This window comes from Mustela putorius, unplaced genomic scaffold, assembly GCF_011764305.1.
Source record: "Mustela putorius furo isolate JIRA1106 unplaced genomic scaffold, ASM1176430v1.1 tig00003972_pilon_pilon_pilon, whole genome shotgun sequence".
Taxonomy (NCBI): domain Eukaryota; kingdom Metazoa; phylum Chordata; class Mammalia; order Carnivora; family Mustelidae; genus Mustela; species Mustela putorius.
Genome location: NW_025422115.1, coordinates 12,681,448 through 12,700,567, shown reverse-complemented (window position 1 = coordinate 12,700,567; position 19,120 = coordinate 12,681,448). Strand labels below are relative to the sequence as shown.

The 19,120-nt window shown below is 40.9% G+C and overlaps 1 protein-coding gene across 2 annotated transcripts in view; it reads left to right on the top strand.

Moving 5' to 3' along the window:
* GABRB3 (gamma-aminobutyric acid type A receptor subunit beta3) overlaps positions 1-19,120 on the top strand; it is a 224,733-nt gene that overhangs the window by 143,386 nt on the left and 62,227 nt on the right. For both annotated transcript variants that reach the window (XM_004779156.3, XM_004779155.3), the window contains exon 4: positions 13,004-13,224. In XM_004779156.3, the coding sequence (XP_004779213.1) occupies positions 13,004-13,224 (221 nt within the window). The remainder of the gene's footprint in view (positions 1-13,003; positions 13,225-19,120) is intronic.

Sequence of the window (19,120 nt, the reverse complement as noted above, 5' to 3'; positions counted from 1 at the left end):
TTACAGAAGGGAGGGGGTTGGGGGATGGGTAACCAGGTGATGGATATTAAGGAGGGAATGTGGTGGTGAGCACTGGGAGTTATACGCCACTAATGAATCATTGAACACTACATCAGAAACTAACGATGTACTGTATGCTGGCTAATTGAGCATAATAATGAAAAGAGAGAGAGAGAGATGGGAGGTGGAAGCACAGGAGCCCTGAGATGAACCACTGATGGAGTAGAAAGGCCAGAAGAGGGAGTATCTCCAGGAAAGTGAGCTTTCAGCCATGCTCAAGTTCCCTGTATATATTGAGTCAAATGAGGACAAAAAGTACCCTTTAGAGATCATTGGGTCACCTTGCTGTGAACAGGCTGGAGACTGGAAGTAAGTCTCAGGTGAATTGATGAGGGGATAAAAACTCTGTGTTCAGCAATTTGGTTGACTAGAAATTCTAAATAACCTTCAGCATAAAATCATTAGAAATGGTGAACAAATCATAATAAACATGACTGGGATGTATCACCTAATTTACAGGAAAATATGAGAAAGTTCCAGTATCCACAAAAAAAGGACATATTTTAAGATAAAACTGAGGATCAAAGTGCTGTACTTGAAGACTGGAAGGTCTGGGGTCGTTTGTCCCATGTGAGCCGTTGGCTTGCTGCTAATGATGAGACAGAAATAAGAGACTAAAGTAAGGAGCTCTATAAAGCAGAGGGTTAAATTGAGTCTTCATAGAGCTGGCACACCCAAGGGCCACACACTCATTAGAAGGGTATTGTAGAAAGACATTCCCCAAAGGGAATTCCATCAAAGGGAGATGATAAAATATGTCTGTTTCACCTGGGCTTTCAGTGTCATGAAAGACATCTGCCGTGAGAATTTGTATCACATGCCCATATTAATCTGGATTCGGGGATTGAATTCAAACTGCAGAGAAATTTTCACTGAATGTGATCTGAGGTTATCAACCAATGTAGAACAACAGGTGAAAGCACATGCAGAACTTTTATGAAGGGACACACTGGCAACATAGACCCCGTAGAAGTTCTGCTCACTTGTTCAGCAAATGTTTGTGAAACCTCTATCATGTGCAAGGCACTGTCTCAGCACTGTGCTCAGAATACATCAGTCAGCAAAACAAACTTCCTGAACGCATGCAACTTACATTCGAGCATGGGAGAAAGGACTTAAACATAATTTTAAAACATAAAGTACCTATACCATACATATATAGAATATGAACGGGGCTACTAAGGTAGAAGAGGATGGGGAGGAAGGTCGCCATTGTCAGGAACAGGAACTTTCCATTGTCAGGAACTTGTTCAAAATATGAATCTGAGTAAAGACGTGGGTGAGGAGGTCAGACTAAGGCAAGGAAGGTTATTTGGGGAAAGAGAGTTCCAGAATACAAAGGACCTAAGGTAGGAGAATGTCTGGATTGTTTGAGGAACAACAAAGAGGGTATTGTTGTGTCGGGGCCAATGACTGGTCTGGGATTTCACCAGCAGTTTCATGGATGCTGAAAAAATGCATCAATCTAGTGGGTGAGACAAAGGACAGTTGACTACTCTCATCTAGGGCCAGCAATATAATTGTGGGGTCCAGCACAAAATGAGAGTACTGGGTCCTTTGTTTAAAAAGGGGGAGTAAATTGGGCCCCCTGGGTGGCTCAGTGGGTTAAGGCTCTGCCTTCCGCTCAGGTCATGATCCTAGGGTCCTCGGATCTAGCCGCATCTGGCTCCCTGCTCAGCAGGGAACCTGCTTCCTCCTCTCTCTCTGCCTGCCTCTCTGCCTACTTGTGATCTCTGTCTGCCAAATAAATAAATAAAATCTTTAAAAAATTAAAAAAATAAAAAGCAGGAGTAAATAATCATTCCTCTCCTATCTAAAAGTTAGCAATTGTGTTTCTCCTTCCTTGGAAACTTGTGCTTGACTGAGTGTGTGAAAATTGGCATTGCAGTTTCTTTCTGGCTACCTAAGGTTTGATTACAGTGTCCCAGAGGATAGAACTGTTTTATGTAATTCCATGTAGCAATGTCCACCCAAATTTTTCTGCTGAAATTCAGAAACATAATGATGATCAAGCCAATATTTTCTCAGTTATATAAAGTATAATATTGTTAATATTGTGATTTATCTAATAGCAATAGCCTAACCGGTTTTGGGTAAAACCCAGAAATAGACATGATCTCAGAAATGAATGAGCTTGCTGTCTAAAAATAGCACATCTTCTTAGAAACTGAAAGTACTTTAAAATGTGTGGCATCACTAATCCACATGATTTGTCTCTGAGGAGAAGAAATCCATTGTTAAATCCTGCCATAGATGTACATATATAAAAGCAAAGGGCATTGAATTCTCACAGTTTAAGTACATGATGGGGTTCTTCATTTAAAATGGGAATATTCAGGGCGCCTGGGAGGCTCAGTTGGTTAAGCAACTGTGTTCGGCTCAGGTCACGATCCCGGAGTCCCAGGATCGAGTCCCGCATCGGGCTCCCAGCTCCATGGGGAGTCTGCTTCTCCCTCTGACCTTCTCACCTCTCGTGCTCTCTCTCACTGTCTCTCTCTCAAATAAATAAATAAAATCTTTTTAAAAAATGTTTTAAAAAAATAAATAAAATGGGAATATTCATCCTTTATATTATAATAAATATCCTTCTTTCTGTTGAAGCATATTTTTTCCTTGTTTGCTCTCTTGAAGGGATTCAAAGAGAAATGATTTTAAGTGATATTCAGTTCAACAAATCTAATGGTTCGAACTCTAGAAGCCATGTAACCCAAAAGATGTCACTATTTAAAGACATAAAAAATCTTCAACTTCATGGCCATCTGCAGGAACCATGCCTGAGCAAGGGAAAAGCACGGAGGCTTGTTAAATGCCACACAGTCAGAATGTAGGCAAGTCACTCACAAGTCTCTAAGTGTGACATTCGACCAGTTGTTCGAATATCCCTCAAATATAGAGGTGTTGAGGGTTCCTTGCACAAGCAATATGGCTGTTTCTCACAGCCAGTTCTTGGAGCATCTTTGGATGAATGACATATTTAAGAGATATCCCATCCCCTTTTAGAAGCCTATTAATTAAAGATAGCTGCTAGAAAATAAAGATCTAGATTGCATATATATATGATATATATATATCTTATATATTACATATATATTAATATATACATAAGTTACTGAATAGTCTGGTGTCTTTAGCGACTATTATTCAGATAAATATTTTTTAGAATAAAGGAGAATATACAATGACTCTCCAGTTTACAAGCACATTCCAAAATTTCATTCATATGGTGTTTGTGCTAAGTTGAAACATCTGTTCTTATACAGAGTGTGAGACATCTGATCATCTTGTATATTCTTGTATTTAACCCATTATATACCTGAGGTCTGGTGTTGGACTCAGCCTGCTCTAGACGTGGGTAAGTGTTCTAGGATGCAATTTGAGAGTCCAAGAGCTTATCTCTATTCATGGAGCTGTCAGTGAAACACTCCCAACACTCTGTACTGTTGCTGACTCAGGGGCCAGTTCTAGATGTGGAAGGCATTTAGACAATAGGATCAACAGAGCCCAGTGACTGAACACATGTTGAATGTAAGATGAGAAAGAAAGAAGTTGGTGTACAACCTCTGGTTTTGGTTTGATGAGTGAGTGGGTACAAAATGGTGGTACAGAATGGAGAACAGATTTGGCATAGAAAGATAATGAGTTAATTTTGGACATATTGAGCTTGGGTTGCCTGCAGGGCCTCCTGATGGAAAGGCTCAGAAGGCAGCTGGATCTACCCATGGAAATCTCAGAGAAGTACAGTGGTCACAGGTACTGATGGAGGAATCTGGGAATGGGAAAGAAAAGCAGGGATACTTCTCTCTCCTGGTTTCCTGGTGCCCAATTTGGGAAGGGAGCTTCCCCTTAAAAAAAAATAATAATAATAAAAAGGTTATACAAGGCCACCAATTTACAATTAAAGGGGGCCATGAACAAGACACTTAATAAAAATGTTCTTTATATAGAGGGGTCAATTGATCGTAAAGTGGGGTTTTTCCCAATTTAAAATGGGGAGGACTGGGGAGGAAGTGAATCCAGGAGCATTTGAAGGTCCGGTCATTCACAGTAGGTCAGGCTGCCAGGATGGCTGGTTCTAGTTTTTTGTTATTAGTGCTATAGTTATTTTTACAAATCTGTGTTTAATATTAATCTGTAACTTCAAAACATTTTACAGCAGAATAAAAATGGTTGATAAAAATCTGGTGACCTGATACATTTAAAGGAACAAGCTTTTATCTGTTACATTTGGATATTAAGTAAAAGACACATTTAGGATTTTAAATGCAAAGTGTGAAGCCTACTTTAGTGGTGTTGAAAATTCTACAGTAAAGTATCAGGCTGAGTCTTTTTCAGCTGAACCTCCAAATAATATCCAAATAATAATATCCAATATATCCAATAATATCCAATATCCAATAATATGTAGATAATAAAGCTCATTTTGCTTTGCTGTTTGGTATGTTCTTGGTATAGAACAATGCACTGGGGGTCCAATTGTGAACGAGGAGCATTTTTTGTCCAGTGCTAGGAGACTTCTTTCAGGGCTGCCTGGCCCTGCTCTAGGTTGAGGGAAGACAATGCAGAATTTTCCAAATGCCTAGTATGAGTCAAGCACTGCGTTAAGCATTGTTAGCTCAATTAATTGCTAGAGCACTTTTTTAAATGACCATTTTTAGTTTCTTTTTTTCTCAAGAGATTTCTGAGACTTAGAGTGATTAGGTGACTTTCCCAGGTAAGGTCCAGAGCAAGGAAGCCTATCCAGTGTTTCAGAAGCATTGTGCCCTACCACTCCCTGCACATCAGCCCCTGCCAGAGACTTATTTAGCTGTGGGCATCTGTCTTACATTTCCCTCGTACTCATTGGCTTATGCTGAATTCTCAATTTCTTCTGATACTACTTTTTTTTTTTTTTTTGGTCTTTTGAATGTAGATCGGTATAATCATTTTGCTTTTCAAACTTAATGGACTCCAGAAAAATATCTATGATATCTATTTATATGTGAAAAGAAAAACATATATTCAAAGTAATTTATATCCTATGCCAGTTTTTCAGGTGGCTTTGGAGAACTGGGGAACTTGTAATTATTTTCACCAGCCCTTTTACACTTCATACAGAGGTGACTGGTTCATCCTTTGAATAAATTTAACATTTAGGTGGATGAATAAAAAATACAAACCATGAAACTTTGGGCCGGTATAACAATTATAAGAAGACCAGAACATCTCTGCGACCTACCTGCTTATTTGCACATCAGCCTCCTTCCTTCCCAGCCCAGACTTAGTAGATATCCCTTAAATATACACTTCTTTTGCATTATTGTGTGTTCCTTGATTCCGAATGGGTGCCTCCACCATGCTAAGCCCTTAAAAGTGTGGCAGGCTATCTTTCCAGATAGGGTAAGTGGGCTTAAAACCGTGAAATGGTTCACCTACATTTGCCCAGTCAACAGGAAGAAAGCGAACTTGAAACTTAGGCATATTTGATACTAAAGCTCCTTCTCTTAATCACTTTCATTTTTTTTTTCCTTTGGTTCAGTTTTATGTTTACCTCCTAAATAGTGAACTTCTTAAAATTACAAATTATGTCTTCCTCATCTCTGGGTCCCTAGCACTCTGCATGGCCCCTCATCTATGTAGATACTCAAGGAGTGCTTGAAAGGGAATGGGGCAGGGAGAGGGTAGTAGAAAGAGGTACATCATGCTTTCTTAGAAAAAAAATCACCATATGGATTCAATGAATGGAAACCTAAGCACCAGTGAAGTCTGTTGTGGAGGAAGAGGTAGATGTCACATTGGATACTCCTTTTCAGAGGGTTAGAAAGAATGGATTCAGAATTTCTAAATACATTTTGTTAAGAGAAGTGCCAAGATTCCCCCAGCTTAATTGTAGTTGCAGAAATGCCTACAAAGGGAGTCTCTGTGACCTAGGTCTTATGTATACTTTTCAGAACAATTTTCCTTAACCTAAGAACAACTTACCTGTGAGGTTTTGTATCACAAACTTGCTGAACCAGATGTAAATGCAGGTGTCCTGTGGCTTTCACAGCTGCAGCTAGATATTTAAATGTGGTTTAGAGATTGCATTTCTTTCTCAGGGTTAGTAAATGTTGTCTTCATTTCCTGCGCTGAGAAAATCTCTTCAATTTCTTAATTGCAGAATAATGAGCAGTATCTCCACTTTCAAATATGTATTCTTGTTATTTTAATGTGATAAATGTGGAGAGAGTTCCACCAGCAGAAAGAAACTTTGTTGTTTATCTCTTATTGCAATTTATGTGAGCTGCTTGAATGCCTAAAAGATAGGCTGCGGTTTTATTTTGTTATTTTTGTTGTTACTGCCTCTGTTTCTACATTCTTAGGAGATTTTGAAAGGACTGCCACCTATGTATAAATGCTTGGGAGATGAATGGCTCATATTCAAGAATGCCTGTTCCCTGCCCCAACTACTGGGGCTAAGACTGCCAAAATCCTTTCCTAGCGGTCCCACACTGTCTACTCTTTCTGCCCCACCCACTGTATTTCAGCCCACTGGCTCCAAACCCTGGGACCCTGGGCTGGGCTGGTGTCTCGCCCAGGAACTCTGGCTTCTGACCTTTGCATGAAATGGATTTTTGTAAGCTGGGATAAAACCTGACAACTGTGTCACATTTTTTCAATGACAAAAATTATGCAAATTCTAAAGAAATTACTAAAAACTCGAAGAACTTCCATCACTAGAATTTGTTCTCACCTTGTAAAAGCAATATGAAGCAGGTAGGAATGCACCGCCATGGACTTATTAGTATGCTGATTGATTTGATACACAAACATCTGCATGCACAGAGTTAGAGAGGGGAGAAAGTCCATGACTTCAGTAGCTTATCAGAGGTCATCATCTCCCCCAAAAAAGCCCTAAGGAATAATGGCCTTCTCATTGAATGATTTTGCTTGTAAGATTCTTTAAAGAAAGACTGTTCTGAATATAGTTCTTACTTCAGTATTTCTTCATGCTGATCCTAAGTTTGTCATATGCCTTTTATAAAATGGGGAGAGAGGAACTCAAGACATTCAAACTTACCTAGTGATTTTGTTGAGTTACCAACTATAATTAACCCACATTTATACATTATATATAGGTCCTAGCGGACTAGAGAATTCTGGATGAGGAAACACTTGGGTTTTCCTCCTCATTACCTAACCTCTCTCCACTGAGCCCCATATCCCAGGGCTATAGTGTCCACTGGAATCTGTCACAGTATAAACCAGAGAGAGGAGGCTTCCTTGTATAGATAATCGTTTCAGATACAGATGAACCTGGTAAAGCAGAAGCCCAGGTGGTCTCAACTGGTGTCCTGGGTCCAGGTCCACACAGACACACATACATACACTCAGGCAGTCTGTGACTAGAGATGGAACAGCACAGAGCCTGCTCCCCTGGAGACATGGCTGAGCTAACCTAGGAGGCCAAGGATGGTTCCTCTATATGGGCTTCCAGTTGCCTTCCCTGGCAAGGATTTAGGGCTGGACAACTGAGTGAATGGAGAAGCAGAGGCGGTAGGAGGTGCTGGAAGCTGAGGGGGCTGAGGGCCAGGAAATCAATGTGTTTACTTAGGGCCCCCCAACTATCTGTTGCCAGCCCCATTCCCAGGTTGGATCTGCACCTAAGCCAGAAACCCAGTGTTCTCAGCCCCCCCCCCCCCCAGGCTGTTGAAGCAGCTGCTAACACAGTGGATGAGAATCACTATCTATGTATACACATTCAGTGTGTATACATTAATTAATGTATAGGAGGGATATTTTATAAATGCTCCAAGTACTGCAAATTTCAGCTATCACCCAAAGCACAGTGTTTGGAAATCAAGTGGTTCCAAATTATACCCAGAAGGAACTCTGTGGGCCTATATTCCCAGCCAGGTCTGGAGAATCTGGGACAGGGCTAGGAGCGAAGATTTTCCCTCTCAGTCCATGAAGGCCCCACAGCAGAGGGGGTTCTGTGTCTCCTGGACACAGGGCCCCACCATTGTGCCTCAATTGGCAGCTATTTCTGTCACTCCTGATCTCTAAACCATTGTTCCCCTCCTGCATCTGTCAACATGTTCTGTCTAGATGTGCTGACATGACTGGTTGTGCCACAGCCAAGGGTCAGTGCCAGGAAGCAGACTGCCTCTTCCTACCACAAGTAGCTTGTGTAAGATCTAATTAAGCCTATCCTCCCAGGGTGAGGTTTCTGGAGCTCCCAGGGTGAGGTTTCACACGGCGCAGTGAAGGGACTTCGTGGCCCCCTGGCCCCCACCCCTCCTGGACACCCACTACTCTCATGAGCCTGCTCCTCCCAGACTCCTGCTTCTCCCCATGCCCTCCCCGTTCCTGTACTTCATTTCTCTGTATTTCTCACAGAGCCTGGATCCTCGATATTGCCCCACTCCTTCCTCCAGCCCTTTTCCTCCAGACCTTTGCTTTTCCCTACACCAGACCCTGCTCTCACTCTGACCCCCTTTGACCCCCAAAGCTCCTAATGCAGCTTTTCTCTATACTCTCTTCTTCCCTCATCCCCACCTCTCCCCACACCCACTCCTCCCTACTGTCTCTGTCCAGGAGCGTTAGTTTCCCCTGCAAAAGGCACAGGTGGGAAAGGAGGAAACAATCACAGCTTCCTCTCACCCTGGCAAGGGCTACTGGTGTCTGAGAGTTCTGCATCAGGGTGACTGCAGACCCTTCCCTGTGCTCAGGTGGATCAAATCACCAGAGCCAGAAAGATGAAAGTCAGGGACACCGGGAACTCTCCAGAGCCCCAAGGAATGGAGAGCCTGGCATTCACCACCAGGATCAGAATCACCAGTATTGCCTGGTTCTAATCCCCATCAAGGCAGGAGCCCCCAAAAGCCCTGCATTTGAGAAACACCATTTCAGGGCCTTTCCCCTTTCTCCTTCCACCCCCCCGCCAAAACTCCCCTCAGCTGCACCGTGTTTGGGGGTGACCAATACAAGAAATAAATGAATAAAGGCAAGGAAGGCTCACAAAGGCTCTGGGGAGCTCTGAATGTGGGAAGCACCAACTTGTCTGGGATCTCCTGAAGGAAAGAAACTTTCACAAGGCATCTGTATACATAGCAGCTGTGCTAAATGTTTGCGAAGATGGGGGCACTTAGTGGTTCCATAGTGTTTATTCCCCTCAAAAACAGCATTGACTTATATGACCTGCTTCTCCACCCTTTAGAAATCTTTGCAAACCGTCCTCCCACCAAGCTCATTTCCATATATTACACAGAACAATTTAACTCCTGTCCCTTAGAGCTTCGGTTTCGAGGTTGAGAGTTGCACCCTATAGGGAGGTAGCCCCAGCTTCAAATCCCATGTCCTCTAGTTACTCTTGTTTAATGGGGCATGCAGGGGAGGGAGGAGGCAAATTACTTCAGCTCTTCCATTTTTTTCCCCTTCATCAATTGGGGATGATAATGAGAATACTAATAATCCCTGCATTACGTTTAAGTGAAATGACATTAGAAATGACTGGCATATGCCAAGGGATCAGAGCGTGTTCACTGTTACTGTCATTTGTCTGCCAATCTGTACAGAAGGAAGTGGGATACTCAGTAGTGTCCCCACTGATGTAGTGAAGCCATTGCTTCAGAAGGCAGAAGTTGGATTTAAATAGCTATTTTTCCCTGTCTGTTACCTAAGCTCTCAGCAACCCTAATCCACTCAAGTCACCTCAGCAAACACCCAAGACCAAAATTGAGAAGTGTTGTTAATGGTGTGGAGAAAGCACAGGTCAAAATAAGACCCAGAGCCTGAGCTTGCAGACTCTGGATGACAACTGGGTTCCCAGGATAAACTGACACATTCCCTCCATCCTCATGGCAACCCATGTGAACGCCAGTTGGAAGGGAACTCAGAGACGTGCTAGACTTCATGACTCAGGCGTAGGATGTGGGCTTAGAAACCAAAGAGAGAAGCAAGTGAAATGCTTCTATTTCAATAAGAATGTAATTTGGAGCATTATATTCAAATAGAAAATCTTTTAGCTGCTACTGCTGATTTATCTCCACCTTGTTGTGCCACTAGAACTTTGAATGTTTCAGTTAAAATGCATCACCTACATTAGCCATCATGCATGGTAACACAGGGAATGCGATGGCACTCTTTGGGGGTCCATTCGCAGCCTGAGGTTCTACATCAAGCCCAATATCTGTGAACTTTTAGGATTTCCCTAACCAGCATCCCCCTTACACTTGTTCTCCCTTATCAATCACCAGCAAACACTCTCTACTCATTTTGGTCTTTGCTCATCATCTCTCTTACCTCCACACAACCGATCTTCCCGATCTGTGATTTTGTGTTTAAAATAAGTTTTATTATTATTTGGGTATGGCAAGGGCAACAGATCAGGAGACAGCTGCCATTGGAAAGATAGTTTGCAAACCACAGACCTCAAAGGAAGGGGGTACACCATCCATTACAGGGAAGAGGGTGGTGGCACGCACAGGGAAGCACTAGGGTTGGTCACAGGAAAGAAGGGAAACTGTGGGCAAAGAGCTTTATTGTGGTTTCGATGAGAATGAATGGGCATATGGGAAGCTGGATAAGCAGGCTTAGGATGGGCTAGTTTGAATAATTTAAGTGGGCCCTGGGGTCTAAACTGTCCCTACTTTCCTGGTACTTAAACATAGTTGAAATATTGGCCTGGAATGTGAAAAAGCCCAATAGAGAAGGCACTTGGGGAATGAGCTCTGGATTGGTTGATTTGCATCTGGAAAGCACAATCTAGACCTTAACAGAATTGGTTGCTGTCTCTAGGAATTGGCTAGCCCTGAAGGAAAGGAGGAAAGTCCTTCCAGGGTCAGCCAGGGTCTAGAAGTGCTTATGTAAAGCATAAGGAAACAGAAAATAAAAGACTATTAATACGCTTGGTTATGCCACTTCCTACTGGGCTGTCAATGGCTTTCATTGGCTGAGGAGCTGACATTCGAGGTCTTTTTTTTTTTTTTTTTACATTCTGGTCCCTGCTACAGAGTCCAGGCTTGCCCACCACACTGTCCTTTCCTCCTTTTGAAGCCTAAGTTTCACGTAAACTGAACTCCTCACTGTCTCTCATCAGTTCAGTAAAATCAATGAAACAAAAGCAATATACTTGTCGGAGTGCCTGGGTGGCTCAGTTGGTTAAGCCACTGCCTTTGGCTCAGGTCAGGATCCCGGGGTCCTGAGATAGGGTCCCGTACCGGGCTCCTTGATCAGTGGGGAGCCTGCTTCTCTCTCTGCTCTGCCTGCCACTCTGCCTGCTTGTGCTCTCTCTATTTCTCTCTGACAAATAAATAAATCTTCAAAAAAAAAAAAAAAAGCAACATACTTGTATGCTTCTTTTTCATGCCCCCTCTCCAATATCTGGCTAACCAAGGCCTATCTTTAATGTCACTTGCTCTATGAGAGCTGGAGATGGTGTGTGGCCCAGGTCACACAGGTAATGCCAGGCACAGAGCTCTGTCCATGTAAGTGCTTAGGAAAAAAACTCTTCTATGTTTCTTCTCACCCACTCAAATACTATCTCTCCTCCCAGTTGCAGATAAAACCTCTATAAAGACTCCCCAGCCCATTTGAATTTGCTGCCCCCCCATCTGATTTTTTTTTTAATGGCCCTTATGGCTTAAAATTTATCTTGCTGATAGTTGTTTAGCATGTATTGGTTTTGTCACCTTGCCTGTGAGCACCTGGAGAAGAACATCCAGGTGTGTTCTTTGTCATTTCAGAGCCTTCTGTGCTCTACTACTGATGAGATCAGTAATAAGTAGACATTATTAGATTAATAAGCACTGAAAACTGCCCTGTGAATCAGCAAAATGAGTATTGGATGGGATGTCATAAGACCTGTGTCTAGGATGGGTTCTTGAATTGATTTGCAATGCCACCTCTCATTGCCCACAAAGCCAGGCTGTTTGCAGACATCTGGAAGTGTGTGATTTCAGACTTTTCTCTAAGTAACAGTGATTTCTCCTTCCCTGGTCAGAGAGTTTACCCTCTTCCCTTTGGATTTTCAGCTTGGGTCCTTCTATAGTGGGTTCAGGATGTCCCATGAATATTACCAAATTTTCAGACTTGATTATCATAGATTGGAATAGTGATTGCCAAAAGAATAAAAATTTACAAATAGAATGTTCATGTTTAGCCTGATTTCTTTTTTCTACTTTCTTACTGCATACTTTGCAAAGAAACAAACAAAACAAAAACAAATGAACAAACAAAATGTAGGATCATCTGTCTAAATACTTGCTTGTTTTGCTGGCAAGCCTGTGGGGGTTGCACCATGGCCCATTTCCCCCTCTCCTACACACAGCTTTAGCTATAGGCTCCCGTTTTCCCCAGACGAATGCATCGTCATTTCAAGATGATGATACCGCCTAGTTAGTGTGGGAATGGCCATGGCATTCTGAAAGAGAAAGAAAATGTAATGACATAGAGACCTCCCACAGGTACTATGTCTCCAGGGTGCAGAGGGTTTTTATTTCCAGCTCTCAAGGAGGGCAGGAGAGGGAAGTGGCTTACCTTGTAGAGAAAATCTGTAGATAGAGCTCCTCTGCTGTGGGTGGTAAAGATGCACGATTGCCTGGTGGGAGATGGAGGACCTGGGGAGTTTTCAGGGTCCTGCCAGCAACCTGATTTTATGATTACTTTTAAAACATTTCTTTTGACCTTTATATTGATTTGGCTATTGCTTAAATGCCAATATGTCTCATCTGGTTCTTACTTAAATAAAACAGAGGATTTTTTAAAAAATTTATTATTAAAAAAAAAACAACAGGGCATTTATAGACATGATTTAGACCTATTAAGCCTCATATTTGCATTTAAAGAAAGCAACCACTGTTTCCTACTTTGCCTGAAAGTAATGTCCATTTCTCCTGGGTTCCAACCTGAATCTGACCAGTCATGAAGGGAATATGCCTGTGGCTGTGCACAAACTAATTCTTTTCTTTTCTTTTTTTTCCCCCAGGATTACACCTTAACCATGTATTTTCAACAATATTGGAGAGATAAAAGGCTTGCCTATTCTGGGATCCCTCTCAACCTCACGCTTGACAATCGAGTGGCTGACCAGCTATGGGTGCCTGACACATATTTCTTAAATGACAAAAAGTCATTTGTGCATGGAGTGACAGTGAAAAACCGCATGATCCGCCTTCACCCTGATGGAACGGTGCTGTACGGGCTCAGGTCTGTCTGCCTTTTCAGGGCCAATTTTGCAGTTGCATGATGCATTGGCGTTGAATTTCTCACTTGAGGTGATTATAGGAAGGGAGACCATGTCTTCACATTATTAGGGGACAACCACAAAACACACACACACACACACACACACACACAAACATCTTAGAAATACAAGATTTGGGGCATTATTGTTACCTGAGGATGGATTTCCCCTATTATAACCACAAAGTCTTGTAATTAATATTGCTGTGACACTGCAGAGCTTTTCAATAAAGTTCTCCCAAAGCTGTTTGCCCAGGTGAAAAAAATGTCTAGTTTTGCCATTATACAGTATAATCTCCTTAGAGCTTCATGAGGTAGTGTCACCAATATTTATGGGAATGACTAAATGTGAGGCTTCCTGATGAGAATCATCTCTCACCAGGTCTCATAATGAAATCACTTGACTCAGTAAACCAGACTGCTGCCTGGAACCCTGAGGAGGCCCTGGGCTTCCCTGGTTACCCTGGAAACCACCAGATCTTCCCATGATGCTCCACCACTGCTGGTGGCTAATTTTTTTAATATTATCACCCTTGCTAAATGGTGATCTTAAAAATCTTGTGTTGATTTTGCAATGATTTTTGTTTTGTTTTGTTTTGTTTTGAAGTAATTTGTGTGTCTGTGTCTGTGGGTGGGTAGGTAGGCATGGGTGTGAGTGCGTACATGCATACATGTGTGTCTTTCTTTTATCCTGGCCTAAAAGCCTTTGAGATCTTGTAGGAATGACCACAGTTTTGAGTAGGACACAGGTAGATATCTTGGAGAAAATATTTGTCATAAAATTTTGTGAGTCCATATTGCCTTTAACTAAGACTCCAGCACATCTAAAGGAAATCATAAAAACATATATTTAAATCCATATCACTGTGACTTTTACTGCTTGAGATGAAGAAAGGGGAATATTTAACATTGCCTTAAAGTAGAAAATATTGAGTGACTTTCTCAAAACAGCAATATACAGAATAAGAGACAGAATTTTAGCAAAAAATTGGACTTTGTAATGGAGGAAAGGTGGTGCATGTCAACCAAGCCATGGTATTACTGTAGGGAAAAAGTTCAGATTGATGTTTTTCTGGACATTCCAGGCATTTTATATTTTTTCCTAGAAATCAAAAACATGGATGTAGAATTCTGGAAGTTCTGACAAGTACCTCAGTTGTACAAAAGATTACCCAGAAACCATGTGAGCATGAAATGAGGAGTATGAGGAGTCATGTCCCTCCTTTATCTGCCCCACAAAATATGAATAGAAAAAGTGTGTGTGTGTGTGTGTGTGTGTGTAGAGAAAAAAGAAACAAATATCAATAAAAAATTAAGCCTAGACTTCTTGGCTTTTTTAAAAAGAATTATTTATTTATTTTAGAGACAGAGAGAGAGGAGAGAGAGAAGATGAGGAGGGCTGGGAGGGGGCTGAGGGAGAGGGAGTAGGAGAGAAGCACACTCTGCTGAGTAGGGAGCCTGAGGCAGGGCTCAATTCAGGACCCTGAGATCATAACCTGAGCCAAAATCAAGTCAAATGCTTCAACATCTGAGCCAGCCACCCTAGGCTTCCTGGCTTTCTAAACAAAACTTGGTATTTGGGTCCTCTCTATTTTTATTTTTGCATTCTTTATTTTCTTACCAGAGTGAGAATATGTTAGTATGCCTCTGTTGAAACTTTAACTGTTAAGATAGTGTCTTGGTCTTTTCACACTGCTATAACAAAATACCATAAGCTGGGTGGCTTACAAACAACAGACATTTATTTCTAACATTTCTGGAGCCTGTAATACAAGATCAAGGTGCCAGTGTCAAGGGACGGCCAGCTTCCTCATCCACAATAGGTGCCTTCTTGCTGTGTGCTCAGCTGGCGAACCCGGGAAGGGAGTTCTGTGGGGTCTCTTTTATAAGAACACTAATCCCATTCATGAAAGATCCACCCTTATAACCTAATACCACCACCTTTAGAGGGTAAGATTTCGACATACGAGTTTAGGGAATGCGGACTTAAACATTCAAATCATAGTAGTCAGAATGATACGATATGAATGAAGGAACTGTAATAAATTTCCAAGCTGTGTTTGCAAGTGTTGGATTTAACAACATAAAACATGAAAGAATAAGGAAACCAAGAGAATAAAACTGTATCCTTAGCTAATACTCTGCCTATAAATTTATATATAAAAGTTAAGTAATCATATAATAAGCTTTGGGAAGTTTTCAATAATAAACTTGGTACAATAACTTCAAGAACTCTCTAGTCAAATTTATATCCATTATACATCTCAAACAGCCTTTTAAGTCAGTAAATGGATTTCTAAATAAATAGCTGTTTTTATTCAAATGTAGTCTTAATATACTCCTTAGATCTTTATTTAGAACTTCATATTTTTGAAACAATTCTTCAGATCTCTGTGGACCTGGACAAGCTGTCAGAAAGAAAAATCTCTAAACAACAGACCGCCACATTCTGCACATGCTTAACAGCTACCCTGTGCCATCTGATTCCTTTTGAAATTGGCTGATCTAGAAATTTCTGTCTTTAGATTTAAAAATCACACATAGCTATAGAAGTCAATTTGAATTTGAATTTGAAGTAATTCAGATTTTTGGACAAGAAGCACTTTAGTATTTCAAAATACTGATAATGTTATTAAATTCATGTATATACATATTCTGACTTATTCTATGTGAACCGAAGTACCATTTGTATTTATTCTATTTTATATACACACACACACTCTGACACACACACTCACAGTATAGGTATTGTGTTTTTGGTTTAAAAAAAAAAAAAAACAGTGTGAGTGCTCACATTGGTAAGGCACCCTCTGTCATCCTCTTGGCCCCAAACCCTGTCGTCCATTTGTTCTCTTTCTCCTGTTATGTTCACTGGATCATATTAGTGACATGGCAAACCAAGAATGGGCTAGTGTATGAAAGCCTAGTGATATCCTTTTGGAAGCCAGTATATCCTTTTGGTATCTAGGTACCATGCATAAACCTGAAGGAGGTCTAATACAGCTGAGGTCTTTAGTCAGTTAAACTCCCATGAAGCTTGATGGAGCACTGGGATCGTTGTTTATCTCCTGCTTTTACAGTGCTGCTGATGAAATTCCAGCCCAACAGGGATTGCTTTCTTACTGGCTGTATCTCGGAGATACTGGTTATCCTGGATGTATCCCTGAGACATTAGTGTTGATTATTTTCTCCCCATTTGAGACTGGAATTTCCTTCACCCAGCTATATGCAGTTGCCTCTACTGGTAGGTCAGTCACTGTTAAGCTCCTCCAGCCATTGCAGTACATGATCAATGAGGGCTTTTTCTTTATCAAGCGTAGATGAAGATCTCTGGCTGTGGATGAGCTGTCCATGATGTAGGTTTGTACGTCATCTCAGTATTATTCTGGGAAGTCAATAATCCATTACTCTGATGACTCTGCAAAAGTGGTCGATGACTGCTCACACAGATAGTTGAGAGTGATCATGCTCTTGTAGCGATAAAAAGTCATTATAAATCAGAAACTGTTTTTTCAATGACTCTTAAAGCCCCTTGAGTTGAAACTTGGGCTAACGCTACCATGAGCTCATTGGATTGAGCTCAGCTAAATAAAACAGTGATGAGCCTTTTACACACTCTATGTCACCATGTGATGTGAGAGAATGCTCTAGATAGGGCATACATACCATCCTAAAATAAAACTGGGGCTCTTTGAATTTCCTTTGGGCAGCAAAACCTTTTTAGGAACTAGGAAAATCTTGGCTAAGATGCTTATGGATCTTGGGGCTGTTCCTGTCACAGTTTTTCAGTTTTCTTTGGTTCTGGGCTTGAGATTTTTGCTGTTTGTGAGAAGGCAGAGTCGTCCCTCTCCTGTCTTCCCGTGTTTCTTTTTCAGTCAACTGATCACCTGATGTCACTGAATATCTTACCTAGCACCATTTTGTAGCGTGACCTTTTCTCAGGACACACACTTCGTCTTTGATTTTTTTTTTTTCCTGATGCTAAGAATTGGAAATGGGTTCACAAAACAGTATTTGATTTGCTTCAAAAAGCACCTGAGGAACTCAGGTTGAGTCATCTTCATCAAAACAGTGTAGCCATGTTCTTCCTGAGAAGCTTATTGCAAAATTTGTTGGAAGATAAACTGCAACATTTCCACTTGCTATTAAAAAATACTCAAAATTGTTAAAGTTGACATTCCGATAATGAAGAAGTTGAATGCAATATTAAGATGAAGCTACAACGTATTTTACAAAATTCAAATTAAGTCACCTAATTGGTTTGGCTGTCATCTTATTCTGAAACCTTTTTATACAGTGGTTCTGACCAGACATCTCTTTCCCCCAGAAAATATGCAAACTAACAGAATTAATAAGGCCCATGTGATTTGAGCACAGGCGTGCTTACTTTGCAAACTCCTATTTTGCCATTGTTTCTCAGTTACTTCTATGTAAGTAAATAACATATTGGTGAATTACTTTCTAAAAAGGATCATGCTGGGACCCCTGGGTTTCTCAGTCAGTTAAGCATCAGAGCCTTGATTTTGGCTCTGGTCATAATTTCAGGGTCGTGGGATTCTTACATTGGGCTCTGTGCTTAGCACAGAGTCTGCTTGTCTCTCTCCCTGCCCCCTGCTTGTGGGCTCTCTCCCTCTCTCTCTCTCTCTGTTTGTCCAAATAAATAAATAAATAAATAAATTTTTAAAAAGAATTATGCCAGTATTTACTTCTATCAGCAATCAGTTACATATTTAGTGTTGTGACATCTGCTTTGGGCTTTATCATTATTTTGGTTACTGCAAGTAATCTATCTATTTACTTCATCCCTCAGGGCTGGAGAAAAATCTCTCATTTCATTTTATGTTCATACTCATAAAATTCTATATCCTTCCTATGCTCATCCATTCTTCCCCTGCTTTTAAGGACTGTTTCACACCTTCACTTCAGTCACCTCCCGCCACGCTCATTTGACATTGCCTCCTACTTTCATTAAAAACACAGAAGCCTCTTCATCTTCCCATTTCCCATCTAACATGCTTGTTACTCACACTTTGAATCTTCCACTCACTCTTTATCTTGCTTCCAGTATGCAGACCTTCCTTCCACTCTTGAGAAGTATCAAGCGTTACGATGCCCCTGTCTTAAGGCCTTTGCACATGCTCTTTGCTGGATATAATACAACACTTCTAGATATTTGTGTTTTTAGTCTCATGGAGCAGTTATGTAATTGAGGACAGTTCAACGGTCACCTCCACAAGAATTCCGCTTTGATTGTCTATTCCCTTTCTATTACAACATATTGCTTTTATTCACATTAGAGCACTTATTTAGATGTAACTTTATTTTGCCATTTTATTCCATCTCTTAGGTATTGACTTTTTGTTTATCAATAATGGTGGGGAAGCCACCATGAGAATATAAATTCTCTGAGAAAAGAACTGTTTCTGTCTTATTTATTGTTCCATCCCCAAAACCTAGTGCAGTGCTGGGTGGAAAATATATTCTGTGAGGATTAAATTTAAATTCTAATTCTTTCTGTAGCATTTCTATTTTTATATTTTCTATTTAGATTCTTAGTCCACCAGAATTCATCTTGGTGAGAATTATGTTCATTAAGTATTACTTTGAACAAGTGCTATAATATGTCCAATCTTTCCTACATAACAGGTGACATTTCTGAATTCATTCATGTCTTCATTTCATGGCTTGTAGCAGAATTTTGTCATTTCTTCAGACAGCCCTTTCATATCTTGATAAGGTTATTCCTATTCATTATGTGTGATGCTTTTAGGAATGGGATCATTTTTGTGTTGTTTTCCCAACTAACTTTTACTGATATATGGGAAAGCTATAGTCTATTTGCTTATAAGTATCTTTGTTT